The sequence below is a fragment of the Sinohyriopsis cumingii genome, chromosome 3 (genome assembly GCF_028554795.1).
Source record: "Sinohyriopsis cumingii isolate HCF-2022 chromosome 3, ASM2855479v2, whole genome shotgun sequence".
Lineage (NCBI taxonomy): Eukaryota > Metazoa > Mollusca > Bivalvia > Unionida > Unionidae > Sinohyriopsis > Sinohyriopsis cumingii.
Window position 1 is genome coordinate 138,747,452 of NC_142963.1, and position 26,783 is coordinate 138,774,234.

Sequence of the window (26,783 nt, forward strand, 5' to 3'; positions counted from 1 at the left end):
ATTTTTAACAAAAGATTGGAATTTTGTGTACATGGTGTAATTTTTTTCCCGAAAAGGTGCCAATCAGATGGGTATCACGTACCCTGTATACTATTTGTATCCTGTTAGTTTAGTTTTGGTTTTGAATTTTGATGGTGGTAATCAAAGGTTCAGATTAGGATTTTGTGGATAGAGCTTTTGTCAAAAGAGGACTTCATAAACCAAAGGAAGAACCTCATTAAAAGAAGGCAATTTGGAAGTCGATGTCGGTCTTCTTTTTCTTCCTTTGTCTTCTTTCTGCTTTCTGTTGTTGCGGTGGTATGTTTTCGTTCCGACTCGACTTTCAATGTTGTAGTCCGGTATGATGTTTGCGACTGGTCTCTCTGGTTATTAGGCCGTTATTCTCATTTACTTGATGGAGTTTTGGAATTACATTGATTCTCTAAGTGTTATTAGCTTTGTGAAAATGTTAGACTTGTATAGTTTTGGGCTTAAGATGTTGTGTTTTAAATAGTTTGAGGTCTGTACATCTGCTATTACTTTTATTTCCGCCTTGCGCGGTGGGCCTGATGACTGGGCTTTGTCACCTTATATTCTGATTTCTTATTGGGCCTTATGGTTAAATGATGGTTGTTTTGAATATTGCCAATCTTGGTCGCCTTGTGCGACCGGACCTGATGGCGGGGGCTTGGCCACCTTATATACTGCTTTTTCCATGGGTTGGAATTGGTTCTTACAGACCTATGTGTTTATTATGTAAGTTTGGAGTGCTGACATGCAATAGAAGAGAGTTATTGATATATATAAACAGAAGATATATTCGTATACACCCTTAAGCACAATGAAGTAAATAAATTTGTTTTTGTTTTTTGTTGTTTAATGATTAATTATCATTATGTTTTTTTTATTTTGTATTTCTATTTTGTTTGGCGGGGTGAGGGCTGGGGGTGCATGATATGGACTTGCCTTTTGGCTAGAGATCTTACCCTTATCTCTTTAGTCCAGTCCGGGGTGGATTTAATCAATCTTGTGTTATTTGTAATTTTAGGTCTAGTTTTGTTTTGATTTATTTGGCCCTATTTTAGATTAAGTTGGTTAGGGTATTTATTATATATATGTATATATATATATATATATATATATATATATATATATATATATATATATATATATATATATATATAATATACTTTTATTATTATTATTTATTATGTTATTTGTACGATTTTTATTTTTGCAGCTAAGTTTATTTTGATGAGACATCTGGTCTTTTTTATTTCATAAGTTTAGGTTTATTAATCTGATTTACGTATTTCTATTTTTAGGCTGATTATTTATCTAGTGTTAACTTTCTGGCTACTTCTATTTTGATTAAGACAGTTGTCCTTGCCGAATGCTTTGGTCATTAAGACTTTTCAAGGACATCTAGTCTTTTTTGTTTAATTTTTTTCTCCCTAGGTTTAAGTATATTAGCCTGTTTCCTAGTTGTGTTAGTTTTGATTTCTTTGTTTTGTGTGTTTGCATGTCCAATAATTTCTATTTTGTTTTGTTCACTTTTGTCATATTTGTCAATTTGTGTTAGGTTATATTATATTTTTGTATGTATTAACATGTTTGGGTATGTTGTAAGTGATCCTTGTTTATGCTGTTTGTTGTGGAAGTTATTTCGTTGACTGCGATATTTGGGGCAGGTGTTGAAAACACAGTCCAATGTTTATATTCCTTAAAGTGGGGACAGTTTATGTTTTGGTTTGTTTCTTTGGTGAGGTATTTTTCAAAGCTGTTTTTAAGTAAGGTTTTTCCTGTCTTTAACCTGTTGATAACACGGAGGTCAGTTGTTTATCTTTATGTGTTATGATGGTTCTGATTACCTCTTTTTGCAGTTGGAATAGTTGTCTGCCCTTGTTCGTATTTACCCAGAGTTGTTGCCATTTGTTGTTTATTTTAGTTTTCATTTGGCTGTATATCTCTTGTACCCTATAGTCAAGATGTGTTACTGAGGTGTTCATAAGGTTTAGTTTTGCTTGTTGGTCTGCTTTGTCATTTCCTATTAGATTGATATGGGATGGTACCCATAATAACTCGAGTAGCCAGACTGACGACCTTTTCGCTTTATATGTCTATTGCACGGACGTGAAGGAAACCATCCCAATACCCATATCATCATAAAAAATATAAAAAGCGTGGACCTAAAAGAAAGCACTCAAGTCCACCTTTTACTTGCAAACACATACATCCACTACTTGACAAGACAGGGTAACGAAATATTTAAAAACCACACTTCTATCTTTTGTCATATTAAACGCAGTGCTTATGGACATTTTTCTATTTTTAACGTACATACAAAAACAAAGACAGACAAAAGGTAACTCGTTTCTAGATTGTCGGGGTAGCCCTGAAAATGGCTGTTTTGTTGGAGAATTATGACAATCTCTTATCATCTAAAATTGCGTTCCCGTTTATCTACAGGCTTTCCCACAGAATAGGGTCTGCTTATGCGGAAAAAGGAGAAATCTTTCGTGTCCACACGACAGTCTTCAAAACCTCTGTCTGGTTCCTGCTGTTGCTGCTGCTCTCTATGCTTCTGAAGTCTTTACTTCTGCGTCCATCCTTTTTGCTCCTTCTTGATTTCGTCTCTAAAGATCTCTTCAATCTTGATTTCGTCTCTAAAGATCTCTTCAATCAGGTCTTTAGCTACTTTCAGCATCCTGACATTCTTTATCTCTTCAGGCTTGGGTATCAGGCTTTGCCTGACACGATGCGAATTCACGTGGGCTTCGTTCTGCACAGATAGTCTTGAACACATCTTCATAGGAATACGAGTCAACAGTGGATGGCCAGACAGTCAGTCAGCCAGTCATTTTAATTAAAGTCGTTTGCGCCCATATGGGCATTTGCGACTAGTTAGTGCCCCGTTTGGGGCTATTTGATTTTTTCGAGGGGGAAGGAATAGTGCCACGCATTAATACATTTAGAAGTGCTATTGATTAGTCCGATTTCGAGACATTGATGTCTCATGGGACTCATGGTGAGTGGGAACGGCCCACACGCACTCACTTATGATTCATGTCTAGCAGTGGCAAACGTATGTCGGACTGAGTGGAAGGGATGCGCCCTACATCCGGGATCGTTTGTTTTGTTCCCCAGTTTCCGAATAGCAAATGGCGTCGTTTTGCCGTAATTATAATTTGGAAAATCATTTGTAATGTTTGTAGAATAAGATAGAGATGACATGACGAATACCCCTAGTCAATTTAAGGGAAATTTATTTAGTAGAATACTATTTTGGGTTACTACTCTAATAATTAGTGTTTGCGCCTTTTGCCGGGGACCTGATGACTTGGGTTTAGCCAGCTTATAGTTCTAAATGTTTAGGATATATTTCCTCATTATGCAAATTTGGTGCCACATTGTGTAACTGGCCCTGATGGCTTTGGTTATTAGCCACCTTATAGGTCTAATTTTAGGTTCTTACTTTGATTTCTAACAAGTTTTTAAGTCAATTCGTTGCCACATTGTGCAGCGGGCCCTGACGGCTGGATTTAAGCCACCTTATAATATCTAGGTTTATTGGCCTGTTTTAATTCGTATATTTAAAGACGATTCATCATACCTTAAGATTTAGGATAGAGTAGATAGATGTTGTTAGTATGAGTATTGATGGATAATTAGTTACCAATCACCTATTGCATTGCTTAACTGATTATACATCCGGACCACCCAGGTTGCAGCAGCAGGTGTAGCATCAGCCCGGATTTCGCGAAACACACCCCTACTTGGGCGGTAAATCTTATGCTACCCCCTCGACTAATTTCCCGCCCATCACTCCAAGAGGGATGTCCGGTGATGCATTAATCAGATATTGTGTAAATGGGTATTGGGCTATGTCCTACTTCTGAATCTGTCACTGAACTGCATAACCACGCAAGTCTTCCATATACTAGTCCAAGTTTTCTTTTTGACTCATTATCAAACATTTATCGTGTTGAATTGGTCTGGGATGATCATTTTGACATCCATAGCAATCTTTCCTGGTCATTTCAGTACATTTTTCTGCCAGGTGTTTGGCAAAACAGGAAACTAAATGTTATTCTTGTTCTGGCCATCTGGACCTCATCACTATGTCCCCCACGGCTCCCTTAGTCTTTCACGGCTTCCACGATATCCCCCCATTCCATTTCCATTTCTAAACTGTTGATTTCTATCGTATCATCAAATTAGGCATACAATATGATGTTCATCGTTTCATCAGGATCTCGGTTTGCAAACTGATTTTTCATACGAATCTTGCCTGGATTTTATAGGCTGGAAATATCTCTCGTCCCTTGGTCTGGAGTGAAATAAAAGGCCTACATAGCCTAACCTTCTGCATAATAGTCGTCTTCTATGCCGTGACTGGTGTTGGTCCCTAACTGTCCGGTTGCTTCGTACAAGGACAAGTACGATCTCAAGTAATTATTCTTGGAAAAGCCAGGTTCGAAAGGTCTGGTACACAAGATCTTGCCGTCGCGACTGACATCAATCTTGAACACACTAAAGTGTTGAAAGTTGAAAGTATTTTTTAGTTTTTTCCATTGAAAACTGAATTCTCTACGATACCAATGATTAAATGTTAGGGTAACTGTCCTTGAAACAGTTGATCTTCGATCTTGGATCGCTGAACCTTGGGAATGGTGAGAGTTTTCACTTCCCCTCGTCGTATCGGATACTTGGGGGTCGTTTTGCTCAGAGTGTGGCTGATGTCATTTCACACTTTAGGTAACACTACCATGCATCATACGAAGATTCTGGCTTCCTAGATTTTGGTTTTGAACGTGGGATCAATTTCAGACATCAAATGGAAAGCGGTACTGCTCATGTTCAGTCTGAAACGGACATCCACTCCGTTTAGCAAATACTTTTCTTGCAACCACATGTCCAAATGTAAGCGATCCACCAGTTCTAAAATTTGCCCCTCATTGATTTTGTTTCGTCGTCAGGTTTTCATAGCACACACGCATACAAATGGGTGTTCTTAGCGTCCTTTCCGTAGGTCTAGAAATTTTCCAGGTACGGGTAAGTGTCAGTGATGCTACTGACCAGATTGTTGTTCAAGTACAAATCCACGGAGCTGAACAAAGAATGCATGAAATTGTTGACGGGAGCTACTGACTCGTTGTCTATAGGACCTCCATCCGGATCAAGAACGTTGACTTACAGATACAAGTAAGTGCTATTCAGCTCGATATAATCTCCAGGCTGTCCTTTGATTTCAAACTCGATGTAGGTTGAATCCGTAAAAGTGGAGACGTAATGAAATTCTACCCATTGGGATCCTTGCATCGTCATCATTGTGGGTGGCATAGCAAACAGATCAAGATCCGACTTGGAACAGGCGCAAGACTCTCAGTGCATATTTCTTTCTCTCTGTGTTTTTAAAAGATCAAAGGCGTCTAAGTTTCGGAAGGTTCTTCTTTACTTGGTCGTTGTAGCTCTGAGGTTGTGAAGTCCTCTGAAGGGGTGTCTTCATTGTCTCTTTCTGCCTAGTCCTTGCTATGGCGCAGGGAAGCAGGAATGCCTGACGCGGCACCGTCCAATGTATTTATAGGAGTTTTTTGTCGGCCCAAAATGATTTTGCCCGTTTGAAGCAGGACGTTTTTGCCTGCTCTCAAGAAAGCGTTTTGGGGATTTTGTTTGTCGATGATGACATTTTGGAGAAATTCTTTGCCTTGCGTCAAAGCGGCATCTTTCAAGGCGTGCAATAATCGTGTCACCATCGGTTTAAACATCGGGGTCCCCAACAAAAGGCTCATTTCAGCATATCTCCTAAACCGTGTCCTCGCTGTCGTGCAACCCCTCGATACACTGGATACATGACTTACGAGTTGTCAGAGAATCGTTTTCGGCAATGGAGGTTCGCCGTAAGTTTCCCTTTGGAGAATGGAATATTAGTCCCAAATCTCTTTTCATAGCAATGTTGACACTTTAGAAATACGACGTACTGACGGGCAAATAGTTAGGATGTACAAATTTGTGGTGAACTGTTTTCACCTTCCTTGTCATTGGTCAAGACGGAATCCACTTTGAAAGGAGGTGTGTCCCACTAAGTTGTACTCCACTACATCAGAGAACACAAATATCAAATTTAATCATTCGTTCAGTTCGGTATTGCTGTTGATCTTCGGGCTGATGTTCGGTGCCATGTTTGTGTCTCCATCCAAAATGTCAAACAAACAACGATTAAAACTGATTGACAACGTCTGGGGATCCTTCAATTTCATGAGTAGGCGACGAGCAACTTTATGGTATTCAATCTTGACTGTTTTGTTTAGTCTCTCCAGGGCTTTGCTAAACGTTTCATAGAAACTAGCACCAATCGTGTCCACCAAATGTTGACCGCTAAAATAATAGCCTGCCGAAATGTTCACGGTATAGATGTTGAGTGATGATTTGGATAGTGATTATATATTGGGAAGAGAAATATTACTTTCATCAAAATATTTTTGTAGTTATTCGTTAAGTTCTTCGACCTCAAATGTGTTTTGATGTTCAGTGATGTTTTCGATTTGTGTAGGGTGAATATTTCCACCAAAGCCACTTCCCAATGGTCTTCTTCATCCATTTGGATCGCCTGATGTTATTGGGCCGTGAGACAAAAAAAAATATTGTGGGGAAACACTTCCATGGAACTGTTAATGGGTAACGTTAAATACAATGTGTTGTTCATAATTCGAGAGTTCTGCTGTTCGAAGTTAGAGGAGTGTCTAAACGAGGATTGTTGTTGTTTGGGTGGTGACTGTTGGGACTGTGACTGACGTTGGGTGCAAGTCTCCCGTTGTTACTGTTAGAGAAGTATTTCAGGAAGGATTGGGGTGAATGTAACCGATCAAACTGTTTAGTAAAATGGTCCACAATTGTTTGTCTCCTTGCTGCAAACTCAAATTGGCAATGTCAGCACCGATGACACAATACACCACAAAGATTTGGCAGAATAAGACGATTTTCATTTTAGGCACACGTTCTCTATACGACACACACATGGGTTGCTTTTGTGGTTCTTGAACAGAAGAACTAGATGAAGGAGTGGTTACTGTTGCTGAGTCTGTGTTGAAGGGCATGATGGTCACTTCTTTTTATAGTTGATGACTTGCGAAGCGTCGATGCCAGAATCAAAACTGAGAGGATATTCTTTCCAACGTAAAATCATGAATGTCTCGTTTCTTTAATTCTTGTTGGAAAGCTTGGTTCAGAAATGGCCATCAAAGAGGGTGAAGACCGCTTTGTTTGAACACCACTGTAAGGACACGCTCTAGCTCAGTGGTCGATTTGGAAGTCAATGGCACGACCCAGGCAAATTTGGAAAAGACGTCGATGACACAAAACAAATATTTGTAGCCACACGATTATAAGTGGCCAAGTGAGAAACATCGGCTAAATCGGCATGCCATTGATGATCAATGCCCTCCACTTGTGTGCAACGTCTGGAACATATTTGTCCGATGGGTATGTGTAAAGTGGTATACAGCTTGTTATTGTAACCATCGTTGCACTTGAGGTAAACGGAGACTTTTCAGTCAGGTTTATTCAGCACGACACAATTTCTGAACTTCTCCGTATCCCACAGGATGGCCTGGATCATAGTAAATACTGGCTAAGACCTTCTCCATTTTTGTTACCCACTATTCGCTGATGCTACTCTGGATGGGGCGTAGTGGTGGCTTGGAAACGGCTTTTCGTGTCCGATGTGCCACAGGAGTATAACTCGATGGTGGTGGGGGAGGTAGTAATTGGATGGCTTTGGTTTTCCTTTCTTTTTTCCCTTCTGTTTCCCATTATTTCTTTTTCACGTCTGTCGAAGGAGGAGTGGACATAACTTTTTAACCCAAGCTTTGAGTTCGCCTCATTGGGGCGTGGAAAAAGGGGTCAACAAGTACGCTACAATGTTACTAGGGATGGGAGCTGCTGACGGTGTTTGAAGAACTTTCCGTGCCTCTTCTTTCACGGGCATCCGTGTGGCTGCATCTTTCTTGGTCTCTGGGGATGGTGATGGTGATTGACCTTTCATCAGGGTCTTAAAATATTTCAGAATTGGATGAGCTGTTTCGTCTACACTTTCTGGTGAAAAGAATTGCAGTCGCTGAAACACTTGGCCTAACCGTTGTGATTTTTCCGTTTCTAACAAATCGCTGAGACCCATCAACGGCTGCAGTTCGTGTTGTAACTGGGACATCTCGATCAAATGAGGATTGGGAGGTAAATGTAGGGTTCGTTGTTTTTGAAAACGATGAAATTCCACCTATAAGTTTTCATCCTTCCATCAGATTCAAAAGGTCACGTCTCAGATCTTTAGACTCCAGACACCCACTTTTGTTTAAAGGATCCTTTTTATCTTTGACCTATCCCTTGTGAAGCGGCTCCCGTCATGAGTCCTGTACTCATTGTTCCCAATACTCCTTTCACCACGGGTGCTAACAACAGGTGCGCAAATCCTCCGCGTTGTATCAGCATCTTTTTCTTTTGACGAATGGGTGTTTTCTTTTGAACCATTTGGCGAAGACGTGTCGGTGCTTAGCTAAACATTCTTTCTGATGCTGAGACAAATCTATTGTTCCTTTCAAGACATTCAGACAACATTCGCACACGGTATCCACCACGTTTTTGGAGGCGGTTTGAATGATTTGTTTTCCCATGGGCCGAGGGACTTTGGACAGGACGGACAACACGTCCCACTGTTTGGCTAAATGCAGAGGCAGTCCTTTCATTTTCTTTCCTTTAGGGGTAGAAGAGGGGTGGTTTCTAGTGGTTGACATCTTTGTTTGTTTCGGGGCTTATAAAACAATACACTGACGTCGATGACTTGGCACACACCATTTAATCTTATTTCTTTAACTCTCGCTTCGTCAAAAATGTGACAGCGTTTTTTCCTATATCGCCTTACAATCCTCCCCCACGATTGCTTCTCTTTTTCTTTAGACGAATTTGTCTTTTCTGAGCGAGACGTCGATGTCTGGTGAAGCGTTTCTTCGGATGACGAGACTGTCCTTAACTTTTTCCTTTTCCTTTTTGGACAGGAGAACTACGATGGTGGTGGCGTGCCCTTATTTTAGGTGACATCTTTTGGCGTTCAGGAGCACAAAATACATTGAAGTTTATGATTTGACATGCGTCCTTATATCTTATTTTGTTTTTGAAGAAGTATTTTTGGTATAGTTGAATGGATGTGTAACCAGTCTTTTTGACGAACTATGGTTATTGCGTTATCACACAAAATTATTCCCCTTTGCTTAATCCTCTTTTTCTTTGGGCGAGTGGGTCTTTTCAAGGGTAGACGTCGATGCTTTGCTAAGCTTTATTTCGGATGACCAGACTGTCCATTTCTTTTTTCTTTTCCTTTTTGGACAGGAGAACGACGATGACAGTGATCGTGGTGTTCACGTTTGTTGGGTGACATCCTTGGGTGTTTAGGAGCAACAAACACTGATACCCATCGTTTGCTGCAGACCTTTCTATACTAGAATGAGTCGCCACTGATTGACGGTCCGTCGTATCATTTTCATGGCAGGCATCACTCGACGTGGAGGGGCTGGCAGCAGACTAAATCGGGATAGTTCTTGCTTTGATGAATCCATTAAACTCTTTAGCTGAACCTATATCTTTTGGACTTTGATTTTGGGGGCAGGTACTTTGTGGCAGCTACCACAGTGGCTAAAGAGTCGAAGGGTGTCACCGCTGGAGGAGAAGTTCCTGGAGACACGGGTTTCCATTTTATCATCAAATTAGGAAAGACGCTTGTGAAATCGGGTTTGGCTGGTATCATCAGCAACAGAGAAATGGAATAACCTGAGGCTATTGGAGACGCGGTCACCGTCGCTACGAGCCGTATTGTGGGTATGTAAGGTTGCATCCTGGCCGAAGTGCCTCTCTTGCGGGTAGAAGCTGCTTTCTGGGGTCGTTACTGGGGTCTTTTCTTTCTCTTTTTCTGCGGACGTTTCTTTCTCCGGGGCTGTGACCGGGTTTTAACACCACTGCTCTTTTTCTTCTGGGTCCGTTTGACTTTTTTCTTGGGGAGGACTTTGGGGGCATTGAGAATCCATTTTAAGAGGGAACGACTGATAACACCACCTAGAGAAGCTCTACCACCAGATTTCGAAATGATTTGCTTTTTTATTTGAGAGTCAATGCGGTGATCTGCCAGTTGCAACAAGGCTTCTTTGTTTCTCTAAGACAAAAACATTTGGTTTGATATGGGATGTGAATGATGCTTTGCAATATTTGGCGTACTGTTACCGTAAACCATTGTTGTGGATTTTAAGTCCACGAGTAAATAGACGCGAGGGGTTTGAGTGGCATCGTCGTTCACATGGGTCAGCCAAGGCGTTCCTAACTGTTTGGCAAACACTTGCACTTGCGATTTATTTGTAGGGTTTTTAAGTAAGAACACATACTGAGCATTCAAGAATGATAGTGCGATGGGCTTTAGTTTATTTAAAAACAAATTATGAATAATGTAAATGATACTGGCATTACGGTGATACCCTGTGCGCGTCAACCACAGTTTAATTTCTTCTTCGTCTTCTCCTAAGATGTCGTTGAAGATGAATAGGAGTGTTTGACGTGGGTCAGACATGATCATGTCGTCTTCGCCAGGAATGCCTTCCACAAACATGAATGAATCGCATTGACTTTTTCGCAGGAGGTTGTAAGCCGATTGCCACTCTTTGTAACACTACACGATACACTGAGGTGGACAATGGATCAAATGATGTTTATGTTCGATCAGTGTTGTATGACATTCGTAGGTGTGTGAACGAGGTTGGACTGTTTGGCAAGGGGATGTCTTTTTTCTTGGGTCGTATTAAAGAAGTCTGATACATTTCTTTGCGACTCCTTAACTCTGCCAAAATGTCAAAGTTAACCGTCACCGTTTGACTTGTACCGTCTTTCTTCTCTCTTAGACCTTGCTTCTTCTTCTCTGCTTCCTCTTCTTCCTGTCGTTTCCTTCTTGCCTCTTCTTCTAACTGTTGCTGCTGAAGGAGAAAAACTTGTTCTGCTTCTTTCTGCTTTTGCAAAAATGTCTCCAGTTCTTCTTTCTGTCTCTGTTTAAAATTCTCCCGTGTGGTATGCAAGGAGAAGTTGGCGAATGTGTTGGTACCATAACAAATTCCTGTGAAGAAAGAAAATCCACTGAATCCCAATTAAAATCAGTCTCTTCTGGAAGCAGGACCGTGTTAACTTTGGTAGCCGCTGCTATGCCATCACTTCTCATATCCACGGCCGGTGCACCGCAATTCATCGTCTTCGTAGTTTCAGTCATGTTCTAACTCTCTCGTATTGATTCACTGCGCACAGGTGCTAGATCATCTATATAGGGAATGTGACGTCACAGGCAGCTCTCTTCGGATTGGAAGACAGACTCCTCCCTGTGACCGAATTTTTGTAATGCCTGTTTGGATTGATGAACGAACTCAATCCGTTTGTTGACAAACGAAGAATCCTCTACCCTCGTATTGTCGTTGCTGTCCGACCCGGACTATTCCATGTATGTCAAATCATCATGGTCTATCACCTGAATGACTGATACAGTCCATTGAAAACGAAGGATCTATGTAGATAGACAAGGTTGTCTAAAGAGAGTCTTAACATACGGAGTTCAAACGAAGTTTGAGGAAGAGAAGGAGATCCGTGCGGTGCCCTCTATATTAACTGAATGGTGTTAACATAAAAACCAAAAACCAAAGACTTTTTTTCCAGGGCCACTCGAGTGCCTCGAAAAGATTTAATTTCTTGCCTAATTATTTTACATATTAAAAATGGTTTGTATATGTAAACCCCATGTCTCTATCTATTCTATATTTGTCCCTACATTAGCGCCTATTTAAGTCAATCCCCTTTGCCACACTGTTCCGCCCGATTGAGGTCAGCCACTTGCAACATTGTTGCTAGTGTCCACTGTCCATATACGGGTCCAATATTTCCATGTTAAAGTCCCATTGTCGCAAAAATGGCCCATTAAATAAAAAATTCCCATGTTAAAGTCCCGATGTTGTCAATTTTGATATACCCCTTTTTAACATTATGTCCCAATTGTCGCTAAGTGGCCTCTTCACACTGCTCTCGCGAGACCCGAAAGAACTAGCGTGATCTATATCAAAAGAGATGCAATACAATAACACAGGCCGTGCTGTAGTGCTGATTTGCCTATTATATACCCTAATCAAGTAATTCATAATATCAAGAAAATAACTTTTAAATTGTTGTTCTGATAATTTTATTCCGTCATCCACTCCCATCACGCGACCCTTAGTAGATGACGTTATCAGTGACAACGAGAAATCATCTCGCTTAAAATAGCTTTCAGTTTTTTAAAATCATCTTTCTTTTTACTTTCCTAAAAATTCCACTGGATCATAACACCAGAAGGATTAATGTTTCACCGGGACGATGCATACAGTTGCCCAAATAACTTCAATGAATATAGGCTGATGCTTAGACATTTGCTAACTCTTGATGGATACCGATGATTTAGAATATGCATATATAATTTTAATTTTCCTTATCAATTCTCTTTAGAGACCGGATATAGTTTCCCTCCATATCAGCTCCGACATCAAATATCGCTTTGCCACCACGTTGGTTGTCAGTCGTGTGAAGAACCCGTACAAGGTTGCCAAAGAAGTGGTGTTTGACGTCACGCTTCCCAACGAGGCTTTCATCACGGACTTTAAGATGTAAGTGTATAGAGAAAAGAGATGTGGTCCAGTCCTACGTCAAGAGAATATGACAAATTTCTGACATTTTGGTAGTTGCTTTACTTCTAAGACAATCACAACACTGAAATTTAGTATCCTCCACTCCCAAGCACCCCAATAAATGAAAGTTACCAAGATAAAGAGAACCTGCAAACGTACACTATATGGTATTCTCACACCATCCCATTAGTTTGTACCCACTCCCCACCGATTTAGAAAAAGATGGCATTACGGATATAATAAATGCACAATACTTGGCCATTTCATTCACTCATCGATAAGTACCAGGGAGTCCCAGATTCTGTCAGCTTGTTGACGTTTCGAATCAAACCGGAGTATCTTTAGCAACACGGTCACCATATTTTCTCGCGACAGTCTGTGTCTCGAACAACAGCTGTGGTGTAGTTTACCGTCTTGGAAAATCTCAATAATTCCGTAAATTTTGGATTTACATCTCTTTGAATACATGTATAAAAGAATTCATCACATTTTGTTGTTCAGTGTGTTTTATAAATATTGCAACGAGACATCGCAAATATTGGACGCAGAGATAAGGTTTTAACTGAAATAGACTATTCTCGAAAGCAGAAATGGACAGCGAGAAGTCTGTTATCTTGTTTACCTTGGAAGCTTCCGGTTGCGTTGAACGCCAATAATTCGATAGTGTTAGGTATCCCTTGGCGATAGTCAGTTTGGAAATTATAGAGCAATAATTGAAATGACTATGTTCTGTGCATTTTTTATGTCCTTGATCATTCCCTTTTTAAAAATGTTCGGGGTGTGAGTACAAAAAAACGGGAGGGTATGCGATAACTATACTGATTCAATGTCCTTGGCGCGAAGTTAAATTTTAGTTTGCAAATAAAGTGCTTTTAGTAAAATTACTGGAAAAGACCTGCTTCTAATCAGACGCCTCCTTCTTTAAAATAGAAATTCAAGTAGGATTCGAGGTAAATGTTTGTCATGTAACATTCTTATTAGGAAGGTTTTATGAAAGCAATAAAGCTACCAAAGGACCGCAAAGGGGCGGCTGTTTACGTCAGCTATTTTCTTGCACGAGCAGTTCTGATTGTTTCAAGCACTTTGACACAGCGAAGGGTACAAACTGCATCACTCACGCCCTTAAGCTTCCTTCCACATCCATTCTCCACCAAAACACACAAATAAGTAAGCACAATTGATGTGAGTATACACGTAATCACACTTGATGTGAGTGTATAAGCAATTACACTTGATGTGAGTATACAAGTAATTACACTTGATGTGAGTATACAAGTAATTACACTTGATGTGAGTATCCAAGTAATTACACTTGATGTGAGTATACAAGTAATTACACTTGATGTGAGTATCCAAGTAATTACACTTGATGTGAGTATACAAGTAATTACACTTGATGTGAGTATACAAGTAATCACACTTGATGTGAGTCTACAAGTAATTACACTTGATGTGAGTGTATAAGTAATTACACTTAATGTGAGTATACAAGTAATTACACTTGATGTGAGTATCCAAGTAATTACACTTGATGTGAGTATACAAGTAATTACACTTAATGTGAGTGTATAAGTAATTACAATTAATGTGAGTATGTAAGTAATTACACTTGATGTGAGTATACAAGTAATTACACTTGATGTGAGCATACAAGTAATTACGCTTGATGTGCGTATATAAGTAATTACACTTGATGTGAATGTATAAGTAATCACACTTGATGTGAATGTATAAGTAATCACACTTGATGTGAGTAAACAAGTAATCACACTTGATGTGAGTAAACAAGTAATCACACTTGATGTGAGTAAATAAGTAATCACACTTGATGTGAGTAAATAAGTAATCACACTTGATATGAGTAAATAAGTAATCACACTTGATATGAGTATATAAGTAATCACATTTGATGTGAGTATGCAAGTAATCACACCTGTTGTGAGTATACAAGTAATGACACTTGATGTGAGTATATAAGTAATAATTCAAAGACCAGTCAATTGTTAATTACTTGTTAAGATGAGTTTAAACGAGTTTGACTCGTGATGAGGAAAGGTGCTGATTCGATTTATCCGTCGGATGAGCAGAAATTGTCAGCGGTGGCGTATTCTTGCTCAAGGCACCTTGTTTTCCTTACCTTAACGCGATTTCCATCCCAAATCTGCTGCTGTGCAGTAAAACCAAACCAATGTCTAGTTAATAGATTAAGAGGAAATACTTAGAATGTGATATTGGTTTTTAGATAATTTCAATATGGATGGTTTCTAGTTTAGTCGCCTCGGTGTCATAGAGTAATATTTAATCGTCCACAAATATTTTTTACTGCCTCTATGTCTCGTTTTTCGCACCAGCAATCAAATTAAGCACCAGGAGCACCAAAGTCGGTTGAACATCAATTATGCCAAAATGCGTGAAAAAAAAATATATGCAATCTCGTACTGCATATTTTATCTACTCCCTTCCTTTTTTCTTTCCAAAGAAATTAAACCTTTACACAGATATGCCCACTCTCCAGCATGACGGAGATATGAGAAGCACGTATAAGTAGTTAAGTGGGATACCCTACGTACAATGGGAATTAGCATTACAGGGACCCCTGGGACACTCTACGTACAATGGAAATTTAACATGGCGAAAAATCATGGGTCACTCTACGTACAAGGGGAATTTAACATGGGGGGAATAGAGTTTGGGTTTGTTTAGGGACAAGGGGAATTGAACATGGGATCTTTTTTTTGTTTTAAAAAATTTTTTAAATTTAAATTTAAATTTAGGCAATTGAAAAGCTATCTCTTTTCGAGAAATATGGTTGGCCCTGAAAAGGGCCTTTGGGTTTATGTTAATGTATTCATTAACATAAAGGGTACCGCATTGGTCTTCTTCTTGTTCTTAGGCTGCGTCTCACTGTTGGTCCGTAAATCAGCACTCTTTTCAGGCATCCTTGTCTTTCAACGTAGATCCTACGTATCCACAGGCTGGTGTTTGTCCTGTGGACAACGGTCCACTTGGATCGGACATACATGGGTATGTCCGTCCGGAACATCATGGAAGACACAAGCGTAGAAGATTGCACATCGGTCCACATCTTGAAGCGACGAGAACAAGTGAATCAATGCACTGAACTGTGCTTATTTATAGGTAGAGGTAGGATTGAAACGGATTGAGTTCATTCACCAATCCGAACACGCGTTACAAAATTCAGTCAGCCCGCATCCAATCCGAAGACAGCAGTCTGTGACGTCAGTTGGTCTATATAGATTCGCTAGCGCTTGTGTGCGGTCAATCTATGCGACAGTGATTCAACATGACGGAAACTCAGAAAACGATCCATTGGGGTGCACCAGCAGGGGAGACTGCCCAAGGGAACCCGGACTTACTTTCAGAAGAGGTACATTGGGATTTTGTGGATTTTCTTACCTCGCAAGAATTTGTTCCGGAACCTTCGTTACCTTCTTCATTACCGCAAGTGGAGAATTTTAGACAGAGACAGAAAGAAGAATTGGAGAAATTTATGCAACGACAAAAGGAAGCGGAACAAGCTTTTCTCCTACAGCAACAGCAACAGCAACAAGAAGAGGTAAGAAAAAAACAACAGCAACAACAGCAAGAAGAAGTAGCAGCAAAGAAACAAGAGGGTGAAAATCAAACGGCTACGGTACTGTTGGACATTTTAGCGGAGTTAAGAAGTCTGAAACAAATGTATCAGACTTCTTTATCACGACCGAAGAGAATACGACCTTCCCGAGCTAAACACGCCAACCCTGTGACTAAGCCTGTCGTACCACCCTTAGTGATTTCAACCCAATCATCAGAAGTAGGCCTTGGCCGTGGCAAAGGCTTAAGGCAGTTAAAGTTGATTGGTTAAACTCACCCCTACACCAAAATAAAAAGGTCCTTTTCAGGGCCACCCACATTTCTCGAAAAGAAATACAATTTCAATTTGCCAATAACTCAAAAATAAACCCCACCCATTTTACCCTTATAGTACGTGTCTGTGTATGAGTGCGTGAGTGTAGCTTCTTATTTTAAAATCAAAACTCAAAGACACTTACCTTATATCATTCATGTATTCTTTTATCCATTTTTTTACAATCCAATTCACAATTCACCACAGAACACTTTAATTAAAAGTTCATTGACTTCTTCTTTCTCCTTGTTTAGTCTCTCTGTTTTTTGAATTTCTTCACCGTTTTTTCCTCATTTTCTTCCCTTCTTCTTTTCTTCTCCTGTTTCTTTGCTTCTTTTAAATAGAATTGTCTTCTTTCTTCCTCTTCTTCCTCTGAAGAATCCCTCTCTTCTTTCGAAGAATCCCTCTCTTCTTCCGAAGAATCCCTCTCTTCTTCTGAAGAATCCTTCTTTTCTTCTGACTACTCTTGTTTCTTTTTTGGGCAATCTGGAGACCAATGTCCTATTTCTTTACAATAATAACAGGTATCTTGACTTTTGTCTTTTTTAACCCCTGTTTTTATTTCTTTTTTGACGGTCTGGACACTCTGAAGACCAATGCCCTTTCTTCTGACAGATATAGCAAGTATCCTGACTCTTATCTCGAAAGGAAGGAGAGTAGTCCGTCGGCTGGTCTGAAGAGAATTTTCTAATGACCCCTCGCAAAGCTCTGACGAAACGTTCCATATGGGTAGTCTCTTCCATCGTTCTCCTCGGTTTGAGAGTAAAATGAATAGTGAAAGGACAAGACACACCCTTTTTATATACGCTGGTTTGCCATCACTATAAATTAGTCTATGGTGTTTGAACTTGAGTCATTTGACGTTTTGCACTCAAGATGAAACGATCCTATTCATTCGAGAAGAAAGAAGAAGAAGAAGAAAGTAAGAGGCAGAAACGTGATCTATCGCCTCGTACCAGGGATGAAATCTTGGCACAAATTCATGCCAGTGATTTTGAAGAGGACATGAGTGAACCAGAATCCGAACCCTCTAAACCAAGTTCGTCACCCTTAGTCAACCCTGAAAAATACTATTCCATTCGAGAGACGGAAAAGCGCTCCTCTAGAAAATTTAGAACCACGGCTTACACCTACACGGTGAAGTTTAAAGATTTCAAGGCCGACGTACCCTTGGAGAAAGCAGAAGGGTTCATCACCGAGATGTGGGATTCTTTGCTCACTGCACTCAAACGACAATGTCAACCCAAAGAAGACGATCGCTTGACACTATCCATAGATCACGACGGTTTGAAATCCCCTGTTTGGATCGAGTTTAGCAGACCCGCAGAACTGACCCCTTCCAAAGTCATGGACAAGATTCAACACGTACAACAATCTAATGACCAGTTTGACATCACCGATGGTAAAGCCACACTGAAAATGGCTCACGTCTCTCTTCCTCAAGGGACAGGACGCAAAAAGATGTTATTGGTGGACGACCTTCGCAACACCAAAACAAGTCTCGTCCGAATTAACAACCCTCAAGACCAGATGTGTTTAGCTCGAGCCATCGTGGTGGGACGAACCTATGCCAACAAGAACGACACGGTAGAATGGAAAAGAACCTGGAACACTATTCAACGTTCCTATCGAGCCAAACAACGAAACGAAGCAGAACTCCTGTTACAACAAGCCGGACTGTCCAAAGACACACCCGGTGCCATTCCTGAGATGCAAAAATTGCAAGATGCCCTAGCTCCACGCTACACCTTGAAAGTGCACCCTCAAGAAATGCGCGGGCCTCTGTTGTTTCGAGGCCAAGATTTTAAGGACGGAAAATACATTCATGTCTATCATCACGATGACCATTTCGATACCATTACCAGTATCACTGGATTCCTGGCATACGGTTATTATTGTGAGAAATGTGATTATGGTTATAACAATCAAGAGCAACACAAGCATTGTGGATTGAAATGCCCAGGATGTTTGGCCTCTCCACCCTGTCTGAGCGAAGAACCAGTGCCTTGTTCGACTTGTCTGCGTACGTTTGTCAGCCCTACCTGTTACCAGCAACATCTGAAGACGCAAGGTTCACAGCAGAAATGTGCTTGTCAACTCTTGAGATTGTGCCCTACCTGTGGACAAGGCATACTTACCAACAATGCCAAGGCACACGTATGTCGAGGAAAGAAAAAATGTCACATTTGTCACCACATCGTGGACTTGGAACACGAATGCTACGTGCAAAAATACCAACCCCCAGCAGAGGAAGAGGACGGTCACAAGAAGAAAGGCAATTTCATCTTTTTCGATTTCGAATGCATGCAAGAGACCGGCATTCACATTCCTAATTTATGCGTGGCTCATCGAGCGTGCGAGAAGTGCATTCAAGAACCTATCTTCAGTCATTGCCCTCACTGCAGCAAGATTCCCGGAGGGCGTGAAAAAATCTTGCGGGGACCAAACACGTTAGCCGATTTTGCCCAATGGGTCTTAGACCCCATCGACAAGACGTGGAGCCAAGAGGACATCGAACTTTACGGAGATTGTCATCGTCATGCCACGGTGATGGCTCACAATTTCTCCGGATACGATGGACAGTTTCTTTTGAGGTACTATACGGAACATGGCACCGAACGTCCTAAAGTGATTTTGAACGGAACCAAAATCATTTTCATGCAAGTGGGACAAGTACAGTTTAAAGATTCGATGAGTTACTTGGCCATGCCTTTGAGCCGAATGCCTAAAACGTTTGGAATGACAGAAATGTCTAAAGGGTACTTTCCACACTTTTTCAATACGGAAGCCAATCAACATGCCGTTCTACCCCATTTGCCTGAGGCTCACTATTACGACCCCGACAACATGCGTACCGAACAACGAGAAGCTTTCTACGCTTGGTACCAAGCTCACGCCTCGGACCCTTTCGACTTTCAGGAAGAAATGTTAAAGTATTGTCGTTCCGACGTGGACATTTTACGGCGTTGCTGTGGAAAATTTCGAGAACTGTTCATGGAACACGGAGGGGTTGATCCTTTGAAAGAAGCTTGCACCATTACCAAAGCGTGTTCCTTAGTGTACCGCCAACGATTCATGCCTGAAAACACCGTGGCTGTCATCAGTCCTCAAACGACCCACTATGTCAAGCGTCAATACTCGGTCAAAGCCCTACGTTGGTTACATTACTTGTGCGACAAGGAAGACAAGTGGATTCAGCATGCCCGCAACGGAGGAGGCGAAAAGACCATCGGAACGTATTCGGTCGATGGCTGGGACTTAGAAAACCCCAAGATCGTGTACGAGTTTAACGGTTGCTTATTTCACGGATGTCCCGTCTGCTACCCTGACCGTGACACTAAAAATCCGTTTTTACAACGGACCATGGAAGACCTGTACCAGGACACTTGTCAGCGACGCCTAAAGCTAGAACAGCAAGGATACCAAGTGGTGGAAATGTGGGAACACGAATACGATCACCGTTTGAAAACCGATCCCGAGTTTAAACGCCTCGTGGAAAGTTACCAGTTCATGGACCCGCTGAACCCGAGGGATAGTTTGTACGGAGGAAGGACCAATGCCACCTGTTTGCTGTACCAAGCCGACGAAGAGAAAGGAGAAGAAATCAAATACTTGGACGTGTGTTCGCTGTATCCCTACGTGTGCAAATATTGTCGCTTTCCTGTAGGGCACCCGCAATTGCTGACGGAACACATCGACCTGAAAAACATTCGACAATACGAGGGCTTGATCAAGTGTAAAGTTTTGCCTCCCACGAACCTATACCATCTCGTCTTACCTCACCATTGTCAAGGCAAACTGATGTTTCCCTTGTGCCGTACTTGTGCCGAAACGTGCAACCTGGACCAACCTTGCCATCACAGCCAGGAAGAACGTGCCTTGACGGGAACCTGGGTCAGCGTGGAATTGTTCAAAGCTCTGGACATGGGATACCAACTGTTAGAAGTGTACGAAATTTGCCACTTTCCCAAGACACAACAGTACCACAAGGGTGACCCTACTCAGAAAGGCATTTTCGCCGACTACGTGGATGCCTTTTTGAAACTGAAACAAGAAGCCAGCGTCTATCCTTCCTGGTGTCACACTCCCGAAGACCAAATACAATTCAAAGAGAAATACTACGAACAAGAAGGCATCTCTTTAGACCACATCGAAAAAAACGAAGGCAGGCGATCGTTTGCCAAAGTGATGTTAAATTGCTTGTGGGGTAAAATGGCACAACGACCGTGTTTACCCAAGACGGAATATTTGACAGAACCTTCCCGCTACTTCCAGATGATTCACGACAAAACCAAATACATGAAACACGTGGACGTCGTTCGAGAGGATTTGATCTTGGTCAATTACGAAGAAGATCTGGACTTTGTACAAGACGACCCTTTTGGAAATGTCATCATTGCGGCTTACGTGACAGCTCATGCTCGCTTAAAATTGTACGAAGCTTTAGAACTGTTAGAAGAACGCGTCCTGTACTTTGACACGGACAGTTGCATTTACATCCATCACCCGAGTCAACAGCACCCTGACATCGAAGGAGACCGTTTAGGAGCCTGGACAGACCAGCATCCCGACGACAAGATTCTAAGTTTCGTCAGTGGTGGTCCCAAAAATTACGGCTACGAATACCGGGACAAACAAGGAGAAGTGCACACGACGTGCAAAGTGAAAGGACTGACTCTGAATCATCGTACCAGTCGAGTGGTCAACTTTGGGGTATTGAAAGAAGCCTTGCAATCGGGAGAGGATGGAAACTTTAAAGTGACCACCTATCAACCGAACAAGATTGTACGTTTACCCACTCACCACATCGTCAGTCGACCCTTGGAAAAAGTCTATCAAATTGTATACCAGAAGCGAGTGCGACTTCCCAATCACTTCACCTTACCGTACGGTCACGTCGGTATTGGTCTGTATATGAAAAGGAACCCTAGGCAAGATCGATAGTTCATTGTTCATTGAAGTAACTTACCATGTCGTTGACGAAGAAGAAACCAGATTGGTTAGGAGTCAAATGTTGGACATCACCGAGACCAGGGTTTTGAGGCTTGGACACAAGAGGTGGCCTAGTATGCACGAGAGTTATTCAAGGAAAAAAGTTACTTTTCAACCTGTGTTAGTGACGGTGCCAGAAGAACCCGTCACCCAGGACAGGACTATCGTGGACAGGCCTGAAAGACCCTTTCGGGAGGACACTTGTGTGACCTTACCCCTACTATAGAACTGGTTAGAACTTTACCCAAAACATGTTGTACAGACACTTGTGTTTATTCCACGTTCATGGTTATCATGTGCCTTTTATTCTTGTACTTAAGCCTTTGGCTTTTATGTATTTTTTGTCTTTCGTATTCATGTTTGAAAAAAACATTCAATAAACGTGTTCTGAAAAAGTATATAAACTCTTGTCTTGTTTGTTTTTCGTGTCACAAGTGACATTTCTCACACCATGGCTACCTCTGCTGTCTCTGCTCCCTCTTCCTCTACTGTCAAAGTCATCGACGAACACTTAGATCGTGCCAGTTGGGAGGCTTTGTATCTTCGCCATCCCTTTAACATGCTCATTGCTGGACCTAGCGGTTCAGGCAAAACCGAATTCGTCAAACGTTTGATCGAACATAAACATCATTTGATCGATCGACCCCCTCAACGACTCGTGTAGTGTTACAAAGAGTGGCAATCGGCGTACAGCCTCTTGCGAGAAAGTCAAGGCGATTCCATCGTGTTTGTGGAAGGCATTCCTAAAGAAGACGACGGCATCGTCTCTGACTCCCGTCTAACCCATTTGGTCATTTTCGACGACATGTTAGGAGAAGACGAAGAAGAAATTAAACTGTGGTTCACGCGCAAAGGGCATCACCGTAATGCCAGTGTCGTTTACATCACCCAAAATTTGTTTCAACAAAGTAAAGCCCATCGCACCATCAGTCTCAATGCGCATTACGTGGTCTTGTTTAAAAGCCCTCGAGATAAATCGCAAGTGCAAGTCTTAGCCAAACAGTTAGGAACGCCTTGGTTGACTCAGGCGTACGACGATGCCACTCAAACTCCACACGCCTATTTACTCGTCGATTTGAAACCTACGACTCCCGAGGATTTGCGATTTCGTACCCACTTATTTCACCACTGGTGCCAAGACGGAGGGCCTGTCCTGTACACGTCTCCGTCCTCGACTTCATTTCACTCCCTATAAAAAATCTATAAAAACCTCAGACCCTTTTTCGTCTGTCTCACTCTCAGTGCGAACATGACGTCCCTTCAGTCGCATCTTCCCGTCAAATTGATTCGTGCCTTGTATGGCATCAGTCGAGAAAAAGATCCACAAACACGAGCTCGTGTCTTAGAAGCTAGTCTCAAAGAAGTCTTACGATGGTTCACGGTGACGGCACGTCAATTACTCCAAGGAATCATTCAGATTCCTCATCAAACCAAACGCTTTCTCGATCGAAACAAAGTCGCTTTGGTCCAACTGGCCGATCCCCGCATCGACACTCAAACCAAAAAACAAATCATTTTGAAACCTGGAGGGAGCGGTACTCTAGGAGGGGTCATCATTCGCTCACTCTTAAGATGGGATCCTAATGCCCCCAAAGTTATCCCCAAGACAAAAGTCCAACGAAGCCCCAAGAAGAAAAAGACCAGGTCCCCAAGGAGAACTTCTCCAGTGGCAGGACCCTCCTCTGACCAGACACCACCAGCACCCCGGAAAAAGAAAAGAAGCCCCCAGAAAAAGAAAAGTCCACAGAAAACTAGTCGCAAGAGAGGCACTTCGGCCAGGACGCAACCTTACACTCGCAAACCACGACCTTCCACCGCGGTGACTGCGTCTCTGGCAGCTTCACGTTTGTCCACTTCTCCGTTAATGACACCCAGAACTGAGGAGTACTTGGAGACGTTGATCACACCAAGAACTTCTTCGTTGATGACCTCCAAAAGAACTTCCCCAGTGGCAGGACCTTCCAATTTAGTGGCAGTGGCTGCTGCTCACAAAGTACCTTCTCCCAAAATCAAAGTTCAAGAAAGATCGGGCATGTTACAAAGTTTGCTGGATTTGTCCAAGCAAGAAATGGCTCGATTTAGTCCGTTACGTACCCCTGCACGACGTGTCATGCCTGTCCTCAAACTAATACGACGTAAAGACAATCAGTGGCGACGCGTTCCAGTATAAAAAAAGGCCTGTGACCAAGTCGGGTATCAGTGTTTTTTTTTGGTGCTCCTGAAGACTCAAAGAAGTCACCCTCCAGAAAACCCCAAGGAAAGAAAAGGAAAGGACTGCCACCACGTTTAGCCAAACATGGGGACATGCTATCTGTTCTGTCCAAAGCTTCTCCACCCCTACGAAAAAAACTCATTCAAATAGCCTCCAAAGAGGTCATCGATACCGTGTGCGAATGTTGTTTGAACGTTTTGAAAGGCACGATCCCTTTGTCCAAACACCAGAAACAATGCTTAGGCAAACATCGTCACGTTCTTCGCCAAATGGTTCAAAAGAAAGTTCCCATTCGTCAAAAAAAGAAGATGTTAGTGCAACGTGGAGGTATTTTACCTCTCTTGTTAGGCCCCATACTGAAAGGTGTCTTGGGAACCATGTTGGCAGGACTGGTGGGAGCAAGATAAAAAGGCCTCGGAAGTTCCAAGATCTCAGAATCGACCCCTGACAACCCCATGGAAGGACGAAAACTAGCTTTAGTACCTTACAAACGATGGATGGAATACCATCGGTGGCAAGAACAACGCACCCCGCATTTACCTCCCAATCCCCATTTGAGCGAGATGTCCCAGTTACAACACGAATTGCAGTCCTTAATGGATCGCCAAGATTTGTCCGAAACAGAAAAATCGCAAAAGTACGGTCAACTCTTGCAACGACTGCAACTCTTTCACCAGAAAGCTTTAGACGAAACAGCTCTACCCACTCTGAAAGATTTTAAGACCTTGATGAAAAGTCCAGTACCATCACCAGTACCAGTACCAGTACCACCAGTACCCGTGACCAAGACAGAAAAAGGAGAAGAGGAAGGGTTTCAAACTCCACCAGAAAAAGTACGCAAGTTAACAACACCAGCTACCTCCAGAATTGGATGGATTAAAAAGATGATGGCCACCCCTTCTTCCTCACAAGAGAAAAAGAAAGTGAAGACAGAAGTGAAGACAGAAGTGAAACAAGAACCGATATCCCCCGCTCAGACATCCTTCTCCTCTTCGACACCTATTGCTGGCCGCACACGCAAAGCATTGCAATCCAAGAAAATACCCCAAGAGAAAAAGAGTAGCATCCTCCAAGAGTGGGTGTCTTATTAAAACACCAACCAACACAAAAAAATGGAAAAAGTCTTAGCCAGCATTTACTACGATCCCTCCCATCCTGCAGGTTACGCAGGAGTTCAAAAATTGTATCGTGCTGCCAAAACGCGACTGAAAAGTCTCCGTTTACCTCAAGTGCAACGATGGTTACAAGAACAAGCTACCTACACTTTACACAAACCCATTCGACGCAAGTTTGCCAGAAGTCGCACCCGAGTGGAAGGCATCGATCATCAATGGCAAGCCGATTTAGCCGATGTCTCTCATTTGGCCAGCTACAATCGTGGCTACAAATATTTGTTTTGTGTCATCGACGTCTTTTCCAAATTTGCCTGGGTCGTGCCCTTGACTTCCAAATCGAGCAGCGAGTTAGTGCGAGCCCTGCAACGGGTGTTGAAACAAAGCGGTCGTCACCCTCTTCGATGGCAAACGGACAAAGGCACCGAATTTCTGAACCAAGCTTTCCAAAAAGAATTAAAGAAACGTGACATTCATTTTTTTACCACCGAGAATCCCGAAACCAAAGCCAGCATCGTGGAACGTTTTCAACGCACTTTGAAAGAACGCATGTGGAAATATTTTACGCATCACCACACTCTGAAGTACATCGACATCTTACCGCACCTGGTGCAAGCGTACAACCAATCTTACCATCGAAGCATCGGACGTGCCCCGCAAGACGTGACTCCCGACAACGAAGTGTTGGTGTTTGAGCGTCTGTTTGGTACGTCCCCGACGAGGGCTGTCCCCGAGAAAAGTGGAATGTTGGCCGTAGGAGATTGGGTGCGCATTGGCAAAACCAAACGCACTTTCGACAAAGGTTACTTACCTAACTGGACGACCGAATTGTTTCGCGTCACTGGACGAGTGCATGGCCGTCATCCTGCCGTCTATAAATTGGAAGACATGAACGGAGAAGTGCTCAAAGGAACGTTTTATTTGCCCGAGTTACAACGTGTCACCAAAAAAGAAGACGACGTGTACGACATCGAAAGCATTCTCGAACGCAGAACCCGTAAAGTGGGCAAACGACGTGTCAAAGAAGTCAAAGTACGTTGGAAAGGATATCCACCCAGTTTCGATTCTTGGATCGACACTTCACAAGTCATCGACTATAAAAAGAAGTGACCATCATGCCCTTTCACACAGCAGACGCAGCTACGTCGAACACTCCTCCTTCACCTAGTTCTTCTGTGCAAGATTTACAAAAACAACCCTTGTGGGTGTGGTGTGGAGAACGTGTGCCTAAAACGCAAATCGTCTTTTTCTGCCAAATCTTCGTGGTGTATTGTGTCATCGGGGCAGCCATCGCCAATTTGAGTTTGCAACAAGGAGACAAACAATTGTGGACCATTTTATTGAGCAGTTGCATCGGTTACCTGCTTCCTAATCCCTCCCTGAAATTCACCTCGAACGGGAACCCCGGGAACCTTGTGTCCAGTGCCAGTGCCAGTCACCACTTCAATCACAACCAGAACCCCATTTTGGGCGGAGACACGCCTCTGACGTCCAGTAACCCCTCGGACAGCCACAGAACTCTGGAATTATGAGTCACCAAAACCAATTTTACTTAACCTTACGCAGTGACAGTTCCATGGAGGTGTTTCCCAAGAACACGTTGTGCTGTTACACGGCCAAATTACCTCAGGCCATCCAGTTAGATCACGAAGCCCATTGGGAAGTGGCTTTAGTAGAAATGATTCACCCGACCCAAGTCCTCAATGTCCTTCCCAATCAAAATTTTTTTGATGTGGAAGTTCATGACGAGCAAATGCAACAGTGGATGGATAGCAATGTCAAATATGACAAGAAAACCCGTACACAAAAGTACACCACCTATCACTTGTTCATTCCCCCAGGCTATTATTTTA

General features: G+C 42.2%; 1 protein-coding gene across 2 annotated transcripts in view; it reads left to right on the forward strand.

Annotated features, from left to right (window-relative positions):
- Window positions 1–26,783, forward strand: part of LOC149803949 (inter-alpha-trypsin inhibitor heavy chain H3-like) — a 115,370-nt gene that overhangs the window by 8,639 nt on the left and 79,948 nt on the right. For both annotated transcript variants that reach the window (XM_089953768.1, XM_089953767.1), the window contains exon 2: window positions 12,529–12,686. In XM_089953768.1, the coding sequence (XP_089809894.1) occupies window positions 12,529–12,686 (158 nt within the window). The remainder of the gene's footprint in view (window positions 1–12,528; window positions 12,687–26,783) is intronic.